Below are 20910 nucleotides of genomic sequence, written 5' to 3'. Positions count from 1 at the left end.
AGAAATCTGCTCCAGTAGATAACTGGGGGGGGAGTGCCACTAAATGGAGGGGAGAAGTGCTCACCTTTCAGGGTCCCCCAGGCTGTTATCTGCTACCATTGCCTTTAAGACATCAACGTTTGCTAAGGAAAAAAAAAAAAAGAAAGCAAAGAATTAAAACGAAGTGAATCACACAAGCAATCACAGAATGATCACATCAGAAAAGCTGTTGGAAGGAAAATAGGAGAAGAAAAGCTGTTGGAAAAACATCTGAGTTCCTTCAGGTCATGGAGTCCTGGGGTCCCGGAGAAGGGAGGGTTTCTCCCAAGGTAACCCCTCGAAATGGCACCATCTGCAGATAACTTTCACCACGCAAGAACTTAGTATGAGTGACAGAGGATCCACACAAAGGAAAGCAGATCACACCAGAGAGCTGTGCTTCCTACATATCATTCCAATATAACACAGAAAAATACATTTCTTTCCCCCTCCCAAACTAAAGGGAAATTTACATGCTGCTTTCCGCTGCATTCAACTCAATTTGCCAAATATGTAGTGAGATGTATGTGTCGAGAGACCTGTATTCTGGGGCACGTGGGTGGCTCAGTAGTTGAGCATCTGCCTTTGGCTCAGGTTGTGATCCCAGGGTTCCGGGATCGAGTCCCGCCTATAATTCCCCCCACAGGGAGCCTGCTTCTCCCTCTACCTATGTCTCTGCCTCTGTGTCTTTCATGAAACAATAAATATAATCTTAAAAAGAGAGAGAGAGAGAGACCTGTATTCTAACAACTTGCATGTGCCCCAATGATTAGCCTTAACCTCTGGACACCCACATTATTATCAAGTCTATCCCACATATAATCAGGGATGTGAGAGGGTTAATTTTCCAGGTGCGCCATTTGGCTTAACTCGGCTTCAGGACCATAGAAGATCTTAACTCTGACCAGATACCTTAAATTTTCAAGAGTTGGTCACACATACAGGTTACCTAATATGGACTGAATCAAACCAGACTTCTAGTGTTAATTTTTTTAAGGTCAGGAGTAGGCTGTCAACCAAAACAAACTGAATCTAAGCTTTTTGAGTCCCCACTCCACACTCCACCCCCACAGACACACATGTTCTTTCTGTCTCTTACAGGGTGGTCAAACTCTCAAGGATGAAAGACTAAGTGAATGTTCAAGTTTCTCTCGGATATTCAATTGGCAAGGCCAAATGTTATTACTGACTCCTAACCTTTTGATTGATTTTTTTAAGTGCTGTTCTCATGAGGAACCACAAATTCTCCAGAGACAGAAGAATAAAAAATCACTATTTGCCATGGGAGCCAACAGCAACATTTAACATTTAACATATCAAATGACATCCCTAGAGAGGAAAATTAACTCTAGCTCCAACACTACTGCTCTTAAGTATTAACAGTTACAGGTTTGTATGGTGCTTCTCAATCTTTTAAAAATTAAAGGATTTTTTAAAATATTTTATTTATTTACTTGAGAGAGATCGAGCACAAATGGGACGGAGGTAAAGAGGAGAGAGAGGGGGGAAAGGGCAGAGGGAGAAGGAGAAGCAGACTCTCCACTGAGCAGGGAGCATCCACGGGGTTGGGTTCGATTCCAGGATCCTGAGATATGACCTGAGCCAAAGGCAGCTGCTTAACTGACTGAGCCACCGAGGTGCCCCAAAATTTAAGTTTTTTAATTTAAATAATTATTGCTCCACCCAGGAGCCTTTTGCAACATCTTTTTCCTAATCACCCCCTTGTGAAATTATAATACTGCAGACAGATATCTGTTTATGTCCTGTACATATAGTTATGCTTTATGTATAAAATAATAAGGGGTTTTTGCCCCCATGATCCATTCTCCCCCTTTTTAACCCTTGCAAATGCTTAGTTGTGTTTTTTTTTTTTAAGAACTATTAACACAGCATACCATCTTTTCTAAAAGAAATATTCTCTTTGGCCTTCATGACTCTCTATGACAAGGTCCAAACACATTCCCTAACACATGTCCTGACCTACATAAGACTACTCCTGTCATTACTGAAAAAGTGCTGAAATGATTGGCAGTTGTCTTTTCCCACTCCACAAAGGCAAGCTACCCTCTATAAGGCAAATTTAAATATAATCTAGTGATGCCAGTCATTTTCCCTTTTAATTAATAAGGACTCAGAAAATTAATTTTTGTTTAGACAAAAGGTTTGGGACTACATCCAATAATTTGCCAGTTGACACTTATTCTCTCTCTACCATCATTTACTATACTTGGAGACCATAAACATTAAAGACGGGAGACAACAACAGAAGGCATGAAAGTAAAGAAAGCAGTAATAGCTCTCACTTATAACAATGAGCTTTTTAAAAACAAAAGTTTAAATCATTGCCCTAGAAAATTAATCACTCCCTCAGAAACATGGGATCAGAAAACGATCAAGGAAGATTATTAAAATATATCAAAATCGTTCCTAAAACTGTTTTTTTTTTATAGACTTGTGTTGTTTCTTCTGTATTCATGTACCTCGCCCTACCTCTTAGAAAAATTTTAAAATGGTCCCTTGTTTGCCATGAGTGAATTCTTTAAGAGTAGACTCGAGTTTCTGTGTCAACATCATTCACACCCTCCCTGTCTGAGGAAGGTTCGGTATGTGGGGTCATGTGGTTTCCTGGGTTGAGAAAACTTTCCACCATGCTTTAATTTGGTTGTAAAATTACAATGAAAGAGCAACCATCTGATTAAGTTCTATTGAATCTACATCTCCTCCTTGATTGTTACTCATAATTACACTAAGCAATAAAGGGAATGCTCCCCTGTACTTGTCTCCCTTCATGGGTTTCCAGAGAACAGGAAGAGTCAGTTACGGAGTAAGGAAAACCTGGCAAGAACAGGAGACATTTTCTAGAGGGTAATAATTTCGAAAAATGCTTCTACTCTTCTGTCCTGAATCTCTGCCTGACCGTAGATATAAAGCAGTCAAAAGCAGGCAAGAAGAATGTCCTGTTTTCTCTCCCACCTCTGTCCCCTTCAAAGATTCCCTTGTGGGACGCACCTGGGGGCTCAGTCAGTTGAGTGCCTGACTCTTGATTTCGGCTCAGGTCACGGTCTCAGGGTCCTGTGATCAAGCCCTGAGTTGGGCTTCCCACTCAGCATGGAGTCTGCTTGTCTCCCTCCCGTTCTGTCCCTCCTGCTGCTCTCTCACTCTTTCTCAAATAAATTTAAAAAATAAAATCATTTTTGGGATCCCTGGGTGGCGCAGTGGTTTGGCGCTTGCCTTTGGCCCAGGGCGCGATCCTGGAGACCCCGGATCGGATCCCACATCGGGCTCCCGGTGCAGGGAGCCTGCTTCTCCCTCTGCCTATGTCTCTGCCTCTCTCTCTCTCTCTCTGTGACTATCATAAATAAATAAAAATTAAAAAAAAAAATAAACAAACAAAAAAAAATAAAAAATAAAATAAAATCATTTTTAAAAAAGGATTCCGTTGCAATCAAAGCAAATCCCCCAGGTAAGAACTATTGCCATCACCAAAATTAGAATACTGCTGTGTGCCAGCCACTTGGCCAAAGGCTTTACAGACCTTACCATGTTTGACTCTCCTGACAACTCCAAGAGTAGAAAGAGTCATCATGCCCACTTTGTAGACATAGAGACTGAGGCCCTAAAGCTTAGAGCTGACTGGCCAGCGTAATACAGCCAGCATGACGGACCTGGACACAAACCCTGGTCCATCAGACTCTAGGGTAGATGCTATAGACTCCAATGTTCTCCTTCTTACTTCTTCAATATCAAACACTCAATGGTTAATAGTTTAATGCTTCACAGGATGTTTGCGTAATCATAATAGCAAGTCTCTGCGACATACTTGAGAATAACAATTTATAATGGAATCCTTCTTGCCATAATATAAATTGAGCCTCAAGGTAAGAATTTCACAAAAGGATCCCTCTGCCTGATGTGAATAATGAGGAGCACCTGGAGAATAATCCCAGTACTCTTCCTTGTTACCAGATGACACAGGTTAAGGGCCTGGCAGAGAGCCTGAGCTATAGACTTGCTGGTACTTCCCAAATGCCCACAAAACTCAAGAAAACCCCAGGGACCACCCGTACACTCTTCAATTCAGTCTACTCAGAAAGACAAATTAAGTTAAAGGTAGCACTGTGGTTAATCCAAGCCTGGAGATTAGCCGGAGAATAATCAGTATGCAGGTCAGCTGATGACGCTATGCCCCTAGAGATTTATCTAAACTAACCTGATTTGCAACATTCAAGACATGATATATTTAAACCATAAACAACAATGTCACCATGAGTACAGGTGAAATATTACCCCATTAGCCAAATGAAAAATGCAAAGCAGAAAACTACTCATAAATCATGATAGCAAATGTTTTTAAATATGCAAATTAGGCAAAGGAGACCTAAATAAACACGGCAAATGGTAATGGATGGTTTGTACTTCCATTTTATTCCTCTTTTTTTTCCAATTTAAAAAAAAAAGGAAAATTAAATTAACATCAACAGGGAGGTCTAAATTGATACTATGTTCAGAGACTGTTCATGACATAGACAAAAGATTAAAAATGCATTTGTTCTATAGAGGATTGAAGCCTCAAAGCAAACTAAAAAGCTAGGTTATAAACTGGGAAGAGACTTTATGTATGGATCTAATTCTGCCCCTGTGGTCTGAGCACTGGCTGGAAGGCAGAGATGGCCATGTCTGGAAAAGGGTTTTGGGGAGGTGAGATGTCTCCTCATGGCCAAGGAGAACCACCACCCATCCTCAGAGGTCATGGTCACAGGAAGATGAGTGAAGGCAGGGACGAGGGAAGAGAGGAGAGAGAATTGGGGATCAGAGGAGAGGGAAGGAAAACAGTGGCTTAGCTGTTTCTCTAATGGACCTACCGGTCATTGGTCATCAATGCAAAGGAAACAAAGAGGCCACTTTCCAAAAGGAAAGAACAGCACTACAACAGAAAAGAAGGGACGCCTGGGTGGCTCAGTGGTTGAGCGTCTGTCTTTGGCTCAGGTCACGATCCTGGTCCAGGAATCGAGTTCTGCAGGGAGCCTGCTTCTCCCTCTGCCTACATCTCTGCCTCTCTCTGTCTCTCATGAATAAATCAATAAAATCTTAAATAAACTAATTAATTAAATAAAATAGAAAAGGACTGGAGCGCCCGGGTGGCACACAGTCAGTTAAGCTTTTGACCCTTAATCTGAGCTCAGGTCTTGATCTCAGGATCAGGAGTTCAAGCCCTGCATTGGGCTCCACACTGGGCACGGGGCCTACCTCAAAAAACACTAATAATAATAAACAAAGAAAATTAAAAAGGACAGACCTCTCCACCAACAACTGTGGGAGGCAAGGAAATTACACAACATACTTCTTCCAGAGCATCAAACGCTTCTCCTCTGCTGCCATGAAGAGAAGAGGCCCACTATGGGCGCCACCCTGCCATGCACTGGCTGTATGAACTCTGGGCCTCTGTTTTCCCATCTGCAAAATAGGATGGCAAAAGGGCCTACCTGCCTCCATAAGGTAGTTTTGAGAATTTAATGAGTTAATGCTTAAGGAGTTTCATCAACTATCATATCTGTGCTTTATCCCCTTGAAAGGAAGACGCTTTCTGTCCCACCCTCCTGACACCAGGAAAGAGACAGTAACAGCAAGTGGTTAGGAACAGACCCTGGAGTCAGATGCTAGAGTTCAAATCTCAGCTCTGCCACCTGCCACCTGCCAGCTGCTGGCATGTGATATTCGCATTAGCCAAGCCCTATGAGCCTCTCGGTTTCTCAGCTGCAAAATGGGAACCAAGTATCTGAATTGTAAGGTTGTTGGCCCCTAGAAAGCCCTTAGACCAGGCCTGGCACACAGCAAACAGTGCATCCTAGGACGCTGTACATAAGAACTTCAGCTCCTACAAAGTTTTTGGTTTACTTATTTCTGATTCAACAGTCAGGAAGCCACCTCACTCCACACTCACTAAGTTAGCAATTGCTCCAAGCTTTTAGAAACCCCAGGCCCAAAAGTCCCCAAGGGCCCCCAAGCCATGTGAGGTAGTTTCCAATGCACAAGGCACACCATGCCTCACTCTGTGTACCTCTGTAATGGCTGAAGTTTCCATGCCAAGAACATATTTGTGTATTTCTTGTACAAATTAAAAACCACTTTTTATGTAAAAGAAATGTGCACCCTCAAGTGTTGAAGAATAGCATCACCAAGTACTGGTCCCTGAAGGAAGGTCTCTGGAGGATGGAGAGCAAAATCCAAGTGTTCCAATCACTTTTGTTGCTATTTTAAACACCATTCTATTAAGGCTGATTATCTGGTTTTACATCCTGTAGAAACTGGATGCTACAAATTACAAGAGAGGAGAGGTGATGTTGCGTAGTTGAAAGAGACTCACACAGGGCTCTGCTGTTGACTAACCATGTGAACTCAACTACTAGAAGTCTTCATTTCTGTACCTGGAAAATGGGTATAATACCAACTCTAGAGGAATATCCTGAGGATTAAATGAGATTATGCACATAAGCACACTCTAAAGAACAAGGAAAATTATGCTGAACCATTTAAAATTGCGTTTTCTCTCAATCAAAAATGCTGACCAACAGCCTGGGCCGGGCAGATGATCTCACTGACAGTGAGGATATCAGGGTGGGACCCCCAGGGAAGGGCTGGGGGCAGAGGAACAGATATTTACTGAGCAGCACAGAGGCATTTTACCTTTTGGACAAATGACTTGGCTGCATCAGCGCACACAGCAGCAGTCAGCTCGGACTAGAGCCCCAAGGAAAATGTTTTCTTTTCAATTCTCAGGAGGACCCCAAAGTGGGGCGATCTGCAGCTACCGGCGATGTGGGCAAGGAGTTCCACACACTCCAAAAGTGTCCGAGGGCCTCACCATGTGCACCTCTGTGATGGTATCCTACTGAGCTAACAGCCAGTGTTTGGAACAAGGACCCTAATTTATCTAATCAAGATTCAATTCATCCTCTATTCCAGAAGATCGGAATTTAGAGTACACTTCAAAGGGGAAAAAATGGTTCCATCCACAAAGGTTAAACTTTTTAAAAGTTTGAACACTTCGGAGCAGATCACCAAACAGGCAAATCCGTAGAGACAGAAGCAGCAGGTGGCCACCAGATGGCTGGGGAAGGGCAGCGGCCTGGGCAGGGGCCACCTAACGGAGACCGAGTTTCAGCCTGGCCTCAGGACAACCTTCTGGAACTAGGCCGTGCTGATGGCTGGACATCACTCCCAACATACTTAAAGCCACTGAACTGTACATTTAATGACAACTTTTTTATGTTTTGTGTATTTTACCTCATTTCTTTTTAAGTACAAAAAAAATAATACACCGCATCTGAGTGCCTATTATACTAGGCACTTTATGTGCAAGACGTCACAACAATGCCACAAGGTAAATGTTGTTTATTACCCTCCTTTGATGGAGGGGACAATGGAGGTTCCATGAGGTAAAGTGACTTTCCCCAAATCAAGGTGAGGCCAGGATCTGAAGGCGAGCCCAAGGCTGGCTTTCTGCAACACTTAGACCTACTGACTCTTCGAAAACACACTTCTGCGAAACTCTCATGATCAGATAATCTGGAAGCGGACGTATTCGTGAGCTTAGGTAAAGGGTGTTGCCAATGACCAGATCCACAAGACAGGCCATACAAATTCTGACCCTTCGAAGCAGTGTTTTCAATAAAACATGAATACTAGACTGTTCTCGAACACCAAAACATCCATACCTTCATTTTTCATGATGTAGTGGACAATCTGCCCAACGGTGTCACTATTTTCATTGACACTGTCATTCAACTCTGAAAGAGAAGGAGGAGGGGACAATGGGTTACACTCGGTCACCTCTGTCAAGTCAATGAGACCTCACTGAACAGTCCCCAGAAACCTCGGCCGTGGCGCTAAGGGTCGAGGCTTTCTTCTTTCAGCCCCCAAATGCCTGACACAGCCCATAGTGACTTCCCTGGCATACCAAGGACCAGAATTATCCATCAACTTCCTCTCAAGTCCAAACACCCACTCACTTTCATGCATGTATGTCAGTCCTTATTACTACATTCCTCCCTCATCCTTTCCTTAAACCTTTAGGGGAAATGGGAAGAAAATAGTTAATCAAAACATACGATCCTCCTTGGATTTTATTTTAACTGAAGACACACTATATAGAGTATGAATTTCTTTTTTAAATCGGGTAATTATTCATCCATGTTTAGAAGACTCTTCTTTTGTTTAAACACACTTCCAAATAACCTAAACTTTGGCTGCGGTGAGTTGTTTGCCCACGAACATGGTTTACTTTAAGAAATTCTGTATATATGACCATCTCTGAAAAAAAAAATCAAACCTCCACCCTGAAACTGTGTAATTTCAGGGAGGAAGGAAGAGGGAGGGTTTGAAATATTCCACACCCTCATTTACAGAGAACAAATCAAGGTGTGCAATGTCCTATTCGTGTACCTGGAGAAGTGGCTTCTCCATCCACAGTCAGCTTCCTCCTCCATGAAAATGCACATTTGGTTGGACAGTGCAAACGCTGACTGCTAAGGCAGCCTACAGAGCATCTGTTAAGGAGGGGAGGAGGAGGCTCGCTTTCTGTTGACAAACACTCAGCTTTGGTTTGCTCATGAGCTACACATGACTCATCCTGCAACCGGGTTCTCTCTCTGCCTCAAAGGTCAGTGGGGGTGGGAAAAACCAACAGGCCAGCAGGCTGGCAAAGAATGAAGAAGCTCCCTCTGCTCTGCTCTGCCCTTTGGGTTCTCTTGAAAGGTGACTGACTCCAAAGGTCCCTTTCTGCAAAAACTGCCCTTTGAAGAACTGAAAGAGATATGGAAGGTTAGCTACTACTCCTCATGGCCCAAGTCAGGAAACGTCCCTAAAGAATGTTGAAAAGAACATCTATGGAGAAAACAGCATTTTATCTCTTGGGTTTTCCCAAACACTACCTAACAACGCCATATTAAGAAGAAAAGGTAAGACACCCTCAAATTAATACTAAGGCACCATTTCTTGTCATACTTTTACTGCACAGTTGACACCATTACTTACTTAATAAATATAAATTCCAATCACATAGATTTAAGATAGAACACCCCCAGCAGAAGTAATATCACAAAAGTGATAAGAGCTATTTAAATTTCCCCTTATTAGATTCTCTTTTAATAAAAATAGTAAGGATTAATATTTACGGAGTCGCCCCAGGTGCCAAACACCAAATGCATCTTCTCTCTAAATTCCACAATAATCCTACAAGGTGGAGATTACTGTCCTCATTTAAATCAAATTAAAATTTTAATTAAATTGGCATTAAATTAACTAAGATTAAATTCCAGTTAAATTGCACATAACAGAAGTCCAGAGCATATGTAACTTGCCCAGAGCCACAAGTAATGAGCTAGTAGGTGTTTAATAAGTGAAAGCCAGGTTCCAGGTGTGGTTACTACAAAATCTAGACTGACACACCACCGTACCACCTAGCGTTAAGATGGATCATTTTGGGGGCACCTGTGTGGCTCAGTTGGTTAAGCACCCGATTTCAGCTCAGGTTGTGAAATCGAGCCCCTTGAAGGGCTCCATGAAGGGTATGGAGCCTGCTTAAGATTCTCTCTCTCTCCCTCTGCCCCTCCACCTCCCCCTTCTCTCTCTCTCTCTCTCTCTCTCTCTCTCTCTCTGACTCTGAGGGGAAAAAAATGGATAATTTTGCTTCATAGAGCTGAAAGTATCTGTGACCGATTTCTCACTTAAAAATCACCTTAGGGGATCCCTGGGTGGCTCAGCAGTTTAGAACCTGTCTTCCACCCAGGGTGTGATCCTGGAGTCCCATATAGGGCTCCCTGCATGGATCCTGCTTCTCCCTCTGCCTGTGTCTCTGCCTCACTCTCTCTCTCTGTCTCATAAATTAATAAATAAAATCTTTAAAAAATAAAAAAATAAAAATAACCTTCACTTGGGCCACCTGCTTAGCTCAGTCAGTAAAGCATGTGACTCCTGAGCTCTGGGTTGTGAGTTCGGGCCCCACACTGGGTGTGGGGACTACTTAGAAATAAAATTAGAAAGAAAGGAAAGGGAAAGGAAAAGGAAAAGGAAAAGGAAAAGGAAAAGGAAAGAAAAGAAAAGAAATCCGCGCCCCCATCTCCATAAAAAGACTGCCAGTATTTACCTATCTTTTCAACCTTCTCCTCTTCCACCTCTTGCTCGGCTTCTGTTGTACAACGATAGCCCTTCTTCTTAAGCAGGTGACAGATGAGGACACCAAATAGACCCATGATGAAGAACACAGGGACAAGGGCATACGCGATATATTCTGGGTGTCCATTCCCAGTATTGTTAGTGGGCGCCGGGGTCGTCTCTGTCCTGGAGTGCAATGTGTGGCTGCCACCAATGTCTACAGAAAGAAATACACATGGTTGCATCAGATGTCTGCCCAGGACAAGAAAAGCCTGAGGACCCTGGGAAACGCTCACATCAAATTGGAGTCTGCTCCCAAAACCCAGGCCATGCAGAGACCAGCGGGTCTGGCCATACAGAGCACAGGCTGAGGGCCAGGCTTGGCTAAAAGTCCAAGTTCCCATCTTGCCCCTGCTACTCATAAACTAAGTCCCACCCTGGGGCATTTCTTTAAAACCTCTCAAGCCAGCCTCTGCTGCTTCATCTGCAGCAGTACCCACACGGTGAGGAAAGCAGGCAGAGTTCAGGTGAAGTGTCAGGCACAAAATAAACATAGAATCATCTGGTGGCCTTAGAGCCTTCCCTAAGCTTAGTGGTTAGGAGCAAGGACCCAGGTGCCTTGGGTTCAGGTCCTGACTCCACCACCCAGCAGCAGTGCAACACTGGGCGATAACTTAGCACCTCCAGGCCTCAGTTTCTTGTGAAATGGGCATACTAATTAGAACCTATCCACCCTTCTAGGGTGTTATGAAGATGAAATAAATGCACATAAAACATTTAGAACCATTTTTACAACATAATAAATGCTCAACTACACAGCGGGTACCATCTGAGGCACTTGTGATATATCACGGAGTAAGACAAACAAAGATCCTTGTCTTCATGGAGCTTATGTTTTAGAAGGGCTTAGTATATTGACAGATCTAGAGTATGAAAAAGAGAGAAAAGTACAGGATGGTGTCAAGATTTGGGCCTGGGGTGCAAACATGTAAATGGAAGCATATGCATTTTTTGTTCATTCACTTATCCTAATTAAAATTTATCATATGTCCATTAGGTGAAAGGCATAAGGCTGGGAAGTGGATACAGTGATAAACAACATGACTTGGCCAACAACATCTTAGAGCATGTAGAGAAACATCAGAAATGATCCCTAAACAAAACACGTGGGCAGATCATCACAGACTGAGAGAAATGCGGTCAAAAGTATACACAGGGCAACAGGAGAAAAGCTAACAGTGAGGACCTAGTTTATGACTTCAAAAATAGGGCAGCTAGGAAGGGGGCATCTTTTGAAGAAAAGGAGAAATTTGCTTGTGGACATGTCCAAGTATCACATGGACTTATCACCAAAGGTGCCAACAGGTCCCAAGAGGTCCCTACACATGGGGACCTGAATCTTCTCTAGGAAGGAGAGAAGCAGAGAACCTGGTGTGGACATCAGGAGACATGATCAACAAAGACAAGAGACAAAGAGCCAACCAACTACATAGAAAACCAGCAAGGTACCAGCCCACAGACACAAAATGAGAAGAGAATTATCAAATGAAGGTCAGGTAGGACGAAGAGTAAAGAAAAACGTCATATTTGATCGAAATGAAGTGGCATGATTTGGAATACTCAGGTTCTCAAATGATGAAACGAAGTTCTCTGCATCAGGGAGATTCCTGATGTTACTTAAGAAACCCAGAAACTGGAAAACTAGATACATTTAATTACAAGCTCTCTCAAAGAGTATTTTGATTAAAAAAAGAATCTTCATGGCAATGATCGTATGGGGCAAATAGAAGGTGTGAAATAACCACATTTCATCACTGCAGCAAATAGTATTCGACAGAAGCCCAATTTGCAAACCAGAGGCTGTACAACAAAGGGCTATCAGTAGTTCATGTGGAAATACCCATTACCTTTGAACAGGAAAGGAAACTGTTGGTTTCTTAGGTTTGTAAAAGGTTGCATTCATTATTTTATCACACAATCTCTAGAATTGGGGATAACCTATATTTTTTTTCTGATTATTCTTCCAGGAATCAATATATTAAATGGATGAACAAATAAAGGGAAGCACATACCCACACCACACACACACACATACACACACACACACACACACACACACACACTTCCCTAACCATATGCAAATATGTCATCCAATTTAGGATTTTAGTAAAAACCAGGAACCTTTCTTTAACGCCCTTTACAATTCTAAGTGAGTCTTATTAATTAATTCCTTTTTAATAACACATATTCCATGCAACAGGAATAGTTGAAGCAGACAACTTCTAAGACTGAGAGAGTTTTACTCCGAGTCACGGCCTGTTTCAATCTGGAGGGGATAACCAATTCTCTTTGGGGGGCACTAGGAAGACAGAGGAAAGCGGAGAGGCTCGGAGTTGAAGCCAACAGTCCCTCCTGAATCAGGTGGTTGAGAATGTGTCTTCATTAATTTGACATGCAGCAAACCCTTGCAAACACTACATATTTAGAGTCCATGATTTATAAACAGTATCAGTCACTTAATCTCATGTAATTACTGTACCATGGAAAAACTGAAGGAGATATGAATCTAAATTAGTGAAACATGAATTACAGAGAGATGCCATATAGCACTGAAGCTACAAGGTCACACTGCCTGGCATAAATAACAGCGTGGCCACCTACTAGGCATGTCACCTTGGGCAAATTATTTAACTGCTCTGTCCTCAGTTTCCTCATTGTGAAACAAAATCAAATGACTGTACCTTTCTATAATGATTTTAAAACATGGCCCCAAATCTTTTGATTCTCTTCCAATGGAAAAGTCTGTATCTCCTCCCCTTGAATATATCTTCTGGGCTCCGCCCAGCCAATGGAGTATGTTGGAGTGATGCTCTGTCAGTTCCCAAGCTCCAGGCCCTAAGAAACCAACAGCTTCCACTTCCTGTCACTCAGGGCACTTGCTTTTGGAACACAGGCACCATGCTGTGAGGAAGTCCAAGTGTCCCCAAGAAAAGAAACCAATGATAGTCATCAACTTGCCAACTATGTAAATGAGCCATCCTAGAAGTAGGCTCTATGGTCCCAGCTGATGTCACGTGGAGCAAACGTGAGCCGTTTCTGATGAACCCTGCCCGAGTTGGAGGTTCCTAAGCAAAACGAGTGACTCTTGTTTTAAGCCACTAAGATTTGAGGTGATTTATTATATACCAAAAGTAACCAGAAGACTAACTCATGGAGTCATTATAAGGATTAAATATACTAATACATAAAGCACTTGGAAGAATGTTTAGGAAGAGATAAGCGTCGTAAAAGTGTTTAGTCACCAGCTTGACAGAACTGGACTATCCACTAGCCACAAGAAGCTCTTCAAATTTAAGGCAACTAAAATCACAAAGTAAATATTCACAAATAATGCCTAAAAACATTTGTTAGCTTAGGTTAATTTAGCTTTCCTTCAATTTATGCTAATAACTTGTTTAGAGACACTGGCCATCTTTCTCCTTTACCCCCCAGTTGAATCATATCTGAATTATAAACAAACTGTTTGAGCCCAAATTCATAGCAGGAGTTGTTGCTGCATTATTTATAAGTCAAAAAATGGCAAAAACCTAACTGTTTGACAGTGGAATAACAAAATATCTAACTTAATCATTGTCTACCCATTTGATGGAATAATACGCATCATTTAAAACTATTCATAAAGATTTTGCAAAGACATGAGAAAACACTGAAATTACGATGTTGAATTCAAGAAACTTAACTCAGGGGTGCCTCAGTGGCTCAGTCAGTTAAGCATCCAGCTCTTGATTTTGGCTCAGGTGATAATCTCAGGGTCCTGAAATCGAGTCCCATATTGGGTTCCCTGCTCAGTGCAGAGTCTGCTTGAGATTCTTTCCCTCTTCCTCTCTCTGCCCCTTCCCTCACTCTATCTCTAAAAAATAAATAAATAAAATCTTTTTAAAAAAACGAAAAGCTTGATTCAACATCTTACTTGCAGAATGGTTCAACTATTTTAAAAAATGCATAAAGGCATAAAACGTACAAAGCAATGACCAAAATATTAAATGATTCCAGGTAACTGAATGGGATAATTTTAAACTTTATTTTTATACTTATCTACAATTTTGCAAAATTCACATGTATTACTTTTGTACCAAGGTGGTAGAAAGACAAAGCAGAGGTTGTCAGTTGGGAATCAAAGACCCCTTTGAAAACGTATGCTGCTATGAAGGCTCCTATTCCAAAGTTTTGCCTCTAAGTTCTATGGGCTCTGAACCCCAAGTTCATAGAAGGGCAAGTGACTTGATCAGGATAATGCCCACGTTTCTGCATGATGAGTCATATGGCAGACATAGATGCCATTCTCTGAGATGGGAAATAACCTGAAGAAAAAAAAAAAGGAAGTTTGCTTGGTGTTGAATTTTATTTCCTCCCAATTCAAATGCTGAATTACCCCAAGTACTTCAGAATGTGATCTTACTAAAAGACAAGGTCCTTACAAAGATAATCAAATTAAAATGAGGTCATTTGAGTGGACTCAAATCCCATTTGACTGCTGACTTTATAAAAGGGAAAATTTGGAGGCAGGTGGGCACAGAGGAAGAATACCATGTGAAGATAAAGGCAGAGATGGGATGATGCTTCCAAAGGCAAAAGAAGGCCAAAGATTGCCAGCAAACCACCAGCAACAAGGAGAGAAGCATGGAATAGATTCTTCGTGGCCCTCTGAAGGAGGAAACCTTGCCGATCTTGATCTTAGAATTAATTCTACCCTCCAGACTGTGAGATAATAAACTTCTCTTGTTTAAGACGCCCAGTTTGTGGTACTTTGTTCCAGCAGCCTTAGCAATATACTTGGCATGGAGAGGACAATATCACGAGCTCAGTTTTGAACATGTGGAGATAGAGGTAAGCGTATGGAAAGCTAAGCCTATGGAAAGGTAAGCATATTTCCACGACTAGTTGGAAGATATCCATTAAGCAACTGGTTCCACTCCATGAGGAAGCTGAGGAAGAAAAGCCAGGGCTCTCCTCTAGAATGTGGAGGATAGAGATTCCAGAAGGGATAAGCAGTCAGCGAGGTCAGATGCTGCAAGAGAGCAATTAAAATAGGAAGGAAATGGAAAATGGGGCAGCCACTATGTAAAACAATATGGTAGTTCCTCATAAAGTTAAAAATAGAACTACCCTGTGATCTAGCAGTCCCCCTGAGCCTATTTATCCAAAAGGACTGAAATCAGGATCTTCGAGAGATACCTGCTTCCCATGTTCACAGCAGTATCATTCACAGTAGCCAAGCTATGGAAACAACCTAAATGTTCACTGATGGCTGAACAGATAGAGAAACCATGGTGTATACAGACAACTGAATCCCCTTTAGCCTTAAAGAGGAAATCCTGCCATATGTGACAATGTATATATTTGCACCTGCAGGACACTATGCTACATGAAAAAAGCCAGTCACAGAAGGACAAATACTGCATGATTCCACTTTATGAACCATCCAAGAGTCAAATTTATAGAACCAGAGAGTCACACGGTGGTTGCCAGGAGTGGGGGAGAGGAAAGTGGGTAGTTGGCATTCCACGGATGTAACATTTCCGGCACATTTTACGACATGGGCCTGCTGTTAACAATACTTATCCTGCACTTAAAATTTTGTCTAGAGAGTGATCTCATGTTAAATGTTCTTAACACAATTTAAAAAAAGAAACAAGAAACAAACAACCTAAGAAGGCTCTTTAGAAAAAGAATTGAGACGTGCTCAGACGAATCAGGCAATGTAGAAGAACTCATGGGAAACCATTAGTTTCTAATTTAGGAAGCCACTGGAATTCTTTTAACTTTCTCCTTGTTGTACCTTGCATCCTGCTTCTCTGTAGTTTCTTGAAATAAACTTAAAAATCCTAAAATACATACACATATACAATGAACAAATAAAATAACAAATAGGACGGAAAAACGATCCATGGGAGAGCTTCATGGCCTTGGAGGGCACAGTTTTTCAGTAGCCTGGAATGTAAGACTAGATCCCCTGGGTTGAAGAATAGAGACTGAGCTCAGTTTACTCTTCCTGGATGCCCAGTAGGAGCAAAAAGAAGCTGAGAGGAAGAAATTTCTACTTGGTGTTTTGTTTTGCTTTGATTTGGTTGAAATCAATGCATTTTTTTTTAAGATTTTATTTGTTTATTCATGAGAGACACACACAGAAAGAGAGAGAGAGGCAGAGACATAGGCAGAGGGAGAAGATGTGGGACCTGATCCCAGGACCCCAGGAGCACAACCTGAGCCAAAGTCAGAGTTCAACGACTCAGCCACCCAGGCACCCCTAATCCAACATATTTCTATACAGAAGGAGCAAGAGGGAGAGACTGAGAAAGAATATGGAGTGATAGCCTTGAGAAGATTTCCATACAAAGAAGAAAGATCAAACACTGGAACAAAAACCAACCCCCTACTTCCTGAAGCAGCGGGTCTGAGAGTTAGAGCCCCCAACAGTGGGCTGGAGAAGTTGAGGGAACAACGTGCATGACATCTTCCATTTTCTCTCACAATAAGTAAGAAGAGATGACACCTGTTGAGACCAGGGGGCGGCCGGGCAGAGGAGCAGCTCGTGGAGACAGGGAGGCCTGGCCAGAGACTGAGGGGATAGGAGAGGACAATGAAAGGACAGGGCACTGGCATTCAGGGCACAGCCCAGAGGCATACCCCAAATCTCCAGCTGGGCTAATAACCCATAGGGAGAAGTCCATCCAAGCTGGAAAGCCCAGCACAGTAAGGGACCAGGAACCAGAGTCAGAACAGAAAGCAGACAGAGCCATGGTAAGGAGGGGAATGGTTCTGAGTGAGATGGTGTTCCAGAAGAGACAGTGTTCCAGAAGAGACAGTGTTCCAGAAGAGACGGTGTTCCAGGAGAGACGTGGCTCGGAGTAGTTCACATCTCTATTACCACTTACAATGACAACCACCACATTTGCAGAGCATTTAGGAGCTGGCACTGAGCTAAGCACTGAATCCTCATGATAAACCTAGGACATAGAGGTATATCCTCATGTTCCAGATGGGGAAAGCAGGCACAGGAAGGCAGGATGACCTTCTCAAGGTCACACCGCTACCCAGTGGCAGTGCCTGGATTTAAACCAGACAGGCTGGCTCCTGCCTGCTTCTAGACTGTTTCCTCTTACCTTCTGGAAGCCTTGGTCTCTGGGCATGTAAAACTAGGACTTGTCATTGGGCACCATCCAACTACAAATGCCTGTTTGAGGTATATTTTAATTAGGGTTCTTTCAATAATATTTCATCACTTAATTACTTTTCTGTTACATGCGAAATGCTGGTTTGCTCTGGTATTTTAGAACTTAGGTTAAGGCTTCCCAAACTTCAAAACTGTGGGTTCCAATTAGCACAGCAGGAAGTAGGACAGGTTTTGAAAATGCCCAATGCCAGATTCCAAAGAGGTTCATGGGAAGAACAACTACAAAACTGCCTTTTGTCCCCCATCTCTGACTTCCCTCCTCTCTCCAACATCACAGCTCACCTGACAGAGGCCACAACCCAGGTCGACCCAGCCTCATCTCGAGCTGCCCCATGCCCAGCAAGAGCTGCCGAAGCAGAAAGTTCTTGGCTCTCACTGATAAATGTGATTCCCTTCCACAATATTACGAGTAAAAAACATCCAACAAAAGCCAGCGTTTATCAAACTCCTCTGGGTTTTTCCTACCTGGCCGGCTTTGGTTAATTCACTGCATTTTGAGCACCCACTCAAATGTGTTGCATTTTGCCAAGATCCCATTAAGAAAGTCACAAAAGAAGACTTGATATAAAAAGCTTGCAGATGGCAAGGAACTGAGGAAGAGGTCTGAGGAATGGCTCCAAGTCAATCCACAAAATCAAAAGCAGTTTTTTTAGCTTGCTTCCAAATAATACTTGTATTTCCAAATGACCTCAGTGGTCACAGGAGCCGAGAAGGAATAGCATGGAAATGGCATTCCTCAAACCCAGTGGGCATAGCTCAAGGTTGCTAGACAATGGGGAAGACGAAGCTAATAACCAGAGACTACAGATAAGGAGGTCCTTGTGACCTCTCCCAAGCAGCTTTGTTCCAACCAAGGAACATTTTGATGCTTCTGAAAGCTATCCTTCCCCTTTTATCAGGAAAGGGTATGCAGTCTCAGAATCTAGGGTTTCTCAGCAGAATGACCCGACAACTCTGTGATGAAAAAGGCACTTGGCTAGTATGTAGATTACCCACAGAGTTTGGTTGGAAAATCGCTTTTAAACACACACATACACACCCTATTTTGTTTTTAGTGAAGATTCAAATCACAGTGCCCAAGAGCAAGCTATTTTTGGTCTAGTTTACTAAGATCCATAGACGTACATTTCCCTAAAAGGGAAATAGCCACCTCTGTGATTTGAACAAGTCACTTTACCTCTGTGGACCTCAGTTTGCTCAGCTGAAAAATCATGAGCTGGAGCCAGTGGTTCTCCATGGTTTCCCAACCTTCTCCAGCCCTATCCACAAAGTGTGACTGGTGATTAAAACACAAGTCCACCCGCCCTCTTGTGTCCACAAGGCAAAATCCCCAAAGCTCTGAGAACAAACACTTTTAGGATTCATTCCATAGCAAAAACTAAATCCGACAGACTCATTGGTGGCAAAACCTGCTCTGATCTCACACGAGGCTATTTACAATCTCTATTCCAATGAGTTTGCTGCATAAAAATTAATGTGTTTCGTTAGACCTCGGAAGGGGGGGGTCTATCATATGTAGAGTTTCAGCAGGTCACAACACTATGAGGTAGGTACTGTCCTTTTAGAGGAGGAGAATCACAGGTTCAGGGAGGGTATGTCACTTGCCCCAAATCACACCAGTTAAAAGCTGGTAAGAGCCTGCATGCAGCCCAGCCAGGTGCTTGAGGACGGGGCTCCTGACCAGCCTGCCCACTTGAGCAGGACTGACCTACTAGCTTCTGCAAAACAACCTCCTTTATTAAGTTAACTGTTTAAACACAGTTTAAATCAACTACATACACTCATGCAACGGGCAAAATGCAAAGGAAACTCTACAAAACTCAATCATCCCCAAATTATTTCTATCTTTGGCTACAGAGACAACCCAAGTCATAGAGCCTTCAAGACCATCCCCGGACACTGCCAGTTATAGAGACCCGGCATTCACGCAGACAAATTGAAAAAGCTTAAAATATATGGGGGAGAACAAACGAGCTTAGATTGAGACGGGAAGACAATGGAAGTCAGTATATAAATAAGTGCTAAACTTTGTAGTGAAACTTAAGGCAGCTGCCAACTTCTAAACAACTCCCAGATAAACAGCTGTTCCAGCCCCTCCCTCCCCCACTCCGAAACTGTGCCCAGGCAGGGAGGAGATATCCAGATAGGACCCAGCTGCCCAGGGTCCACCCACCCATGACACAAAATCCTTCCCCATGCATACAGTACAGTCACTCAGTTACCATTATTTTGTCAAAGTCTTTGCAGTGCTTCATGACACTGGAGCACAGAACTCTGATCTGGGCAGCAACGACAACCTGGGGGACAGAGAGAGGCCTCGAAGCTTCCTCTGCAGGATGTGCATACACCACCAACGCCCAGCTATGAATCCTCAATCTACAGAAATCTTCAGCTAAGAGGTCCCTTGAAAAATGAGGCTGTGCCCGGGGTTTCTGTTAATACCTGTGTGAGATCAGCTGCCCCCTGGAGATGCCAAAACAGAGGGCCCAGGGCAGGAGGAGCACCCCAGGATCTGGAGGCAGGCATGAAGAGTGGGACAGGGAGACAGGGAGGGACAAGCAGCCAAAGATCTCAAAATATTGCCAGAGGCCAAGAAGTTTTCTTCCCTTCCCCAGTACTTGGCTAAATGTTGGCTCTTGTTAGAAACTAAAATAACCAAATACAGTATGTAAACGATGACTGGGGCCTTGCTCAAGATTTTAATCAATAATAAAAAATTTCAAAACAGCCATAAAGTATATTTTGAGGACAACTGAGGAAACTGGGTTAAGGCAGTATTAGAGACGTTACTGTTTATTTTCTTAGGTATAATTATGGTATTGTGGTTACGTAGAAGGAAGTCCTTAATCCCACAAGAGGCATGATAGAGGTAGTTAGGGAGAAATGTAATAATGTCTGCAACTTGATTTCAAATAGTCCAGCAAGGAAGTAGGTAAACAGATGGATAGCTAGGTAGACAGGGTGAGCAAGCAATATGGCAAAATGTTGACTCTAAATGATCAGTATACCAGGACCCACATTATGATTCTTTCAACTTTTATATTAAAAAGTTCACAAAGTCCCATTTTATCCATTTTAAATTTCCCTTTGTGGGAGCCTAATTTTTTTTTCTTTTTTAAAAGATTTATTTATTTACTTAAGAGAATGAGAGAAAGAGTGTGCATGAGCTGGGTGGAGGTGCAGAGGGAGAAGCAGACTCCCGGCTGAGCAGGGAGCCCAACATGGGGCTCAATCACAGGACCCCGAGATCACGACCTGTGCCGAAATCAAGAGTCCGACACTTAACCAACTGAACCACCCAGGCGCCCCCTAATTATTATTTTTAACGGGAAAATGCACTTGAATTTCCATCCCAATTACTCACAAAGGAATGTTTGGAGCACAGCCCAACCTTCAGCTTCCGTTTCTTTGTATATGTACCATAGGTGTGGGAAGGGAAGCAATTAGTGTGATCCAGGAAGCAAAGGGACTTTACGTTAGGTTTCAAAAGAAAACTCGAATTTGGC

The 20910-nt window shown here is 42.7% G+C and overlaps 1 protein-coding gene across 1 annotated transcript in view; it reads right to left on the bottom strand.

The window, feature by feature from the left end:
- Window positions 1-20910, bottom strand: part of RELL1 (RELT like 1) — a 63020-nt gene that overhangs the window by 22571 nt on the left and 19539 nt on the right. The window contains exons 2-4 of the mRNA XM_072737894.1: window positions 10163-10387; window positions 7734-7805; window positions 65-122 (exon numbers count right to left, since the gene is read on the bottom strand). Coding sequence (XP_072593995.1) covers window positions 65-122; window positions 7734-7805; window positions 10163-10387 — 355 coding nt within the window. The remainder of the gene's footprint in view (window positions 1-64; window positions 123-7733; window positions 7806-10162; window positions 10388-20910) is intronic.

Source organism: Vulpes vulpes, chromosome 14, assembly GCF_048418805.1.
Source record: "Vulpes vulpes isolate BD-2025 chromosome 14, VulVul3, whole genome shotgun sequence".
In the NCBI taxonomy this organism is placed as follows: Eukaryota; Metazoa; Chordata; class Mammalia; order Carnivora; family Canidae; genus Vulpes; species Vulpes vulpes.
The sequence above is the reverse complement of the archived record's forward strand: the minus strand, read 5'-3'. Positions and strand labels throughout refer to the sequence as shown.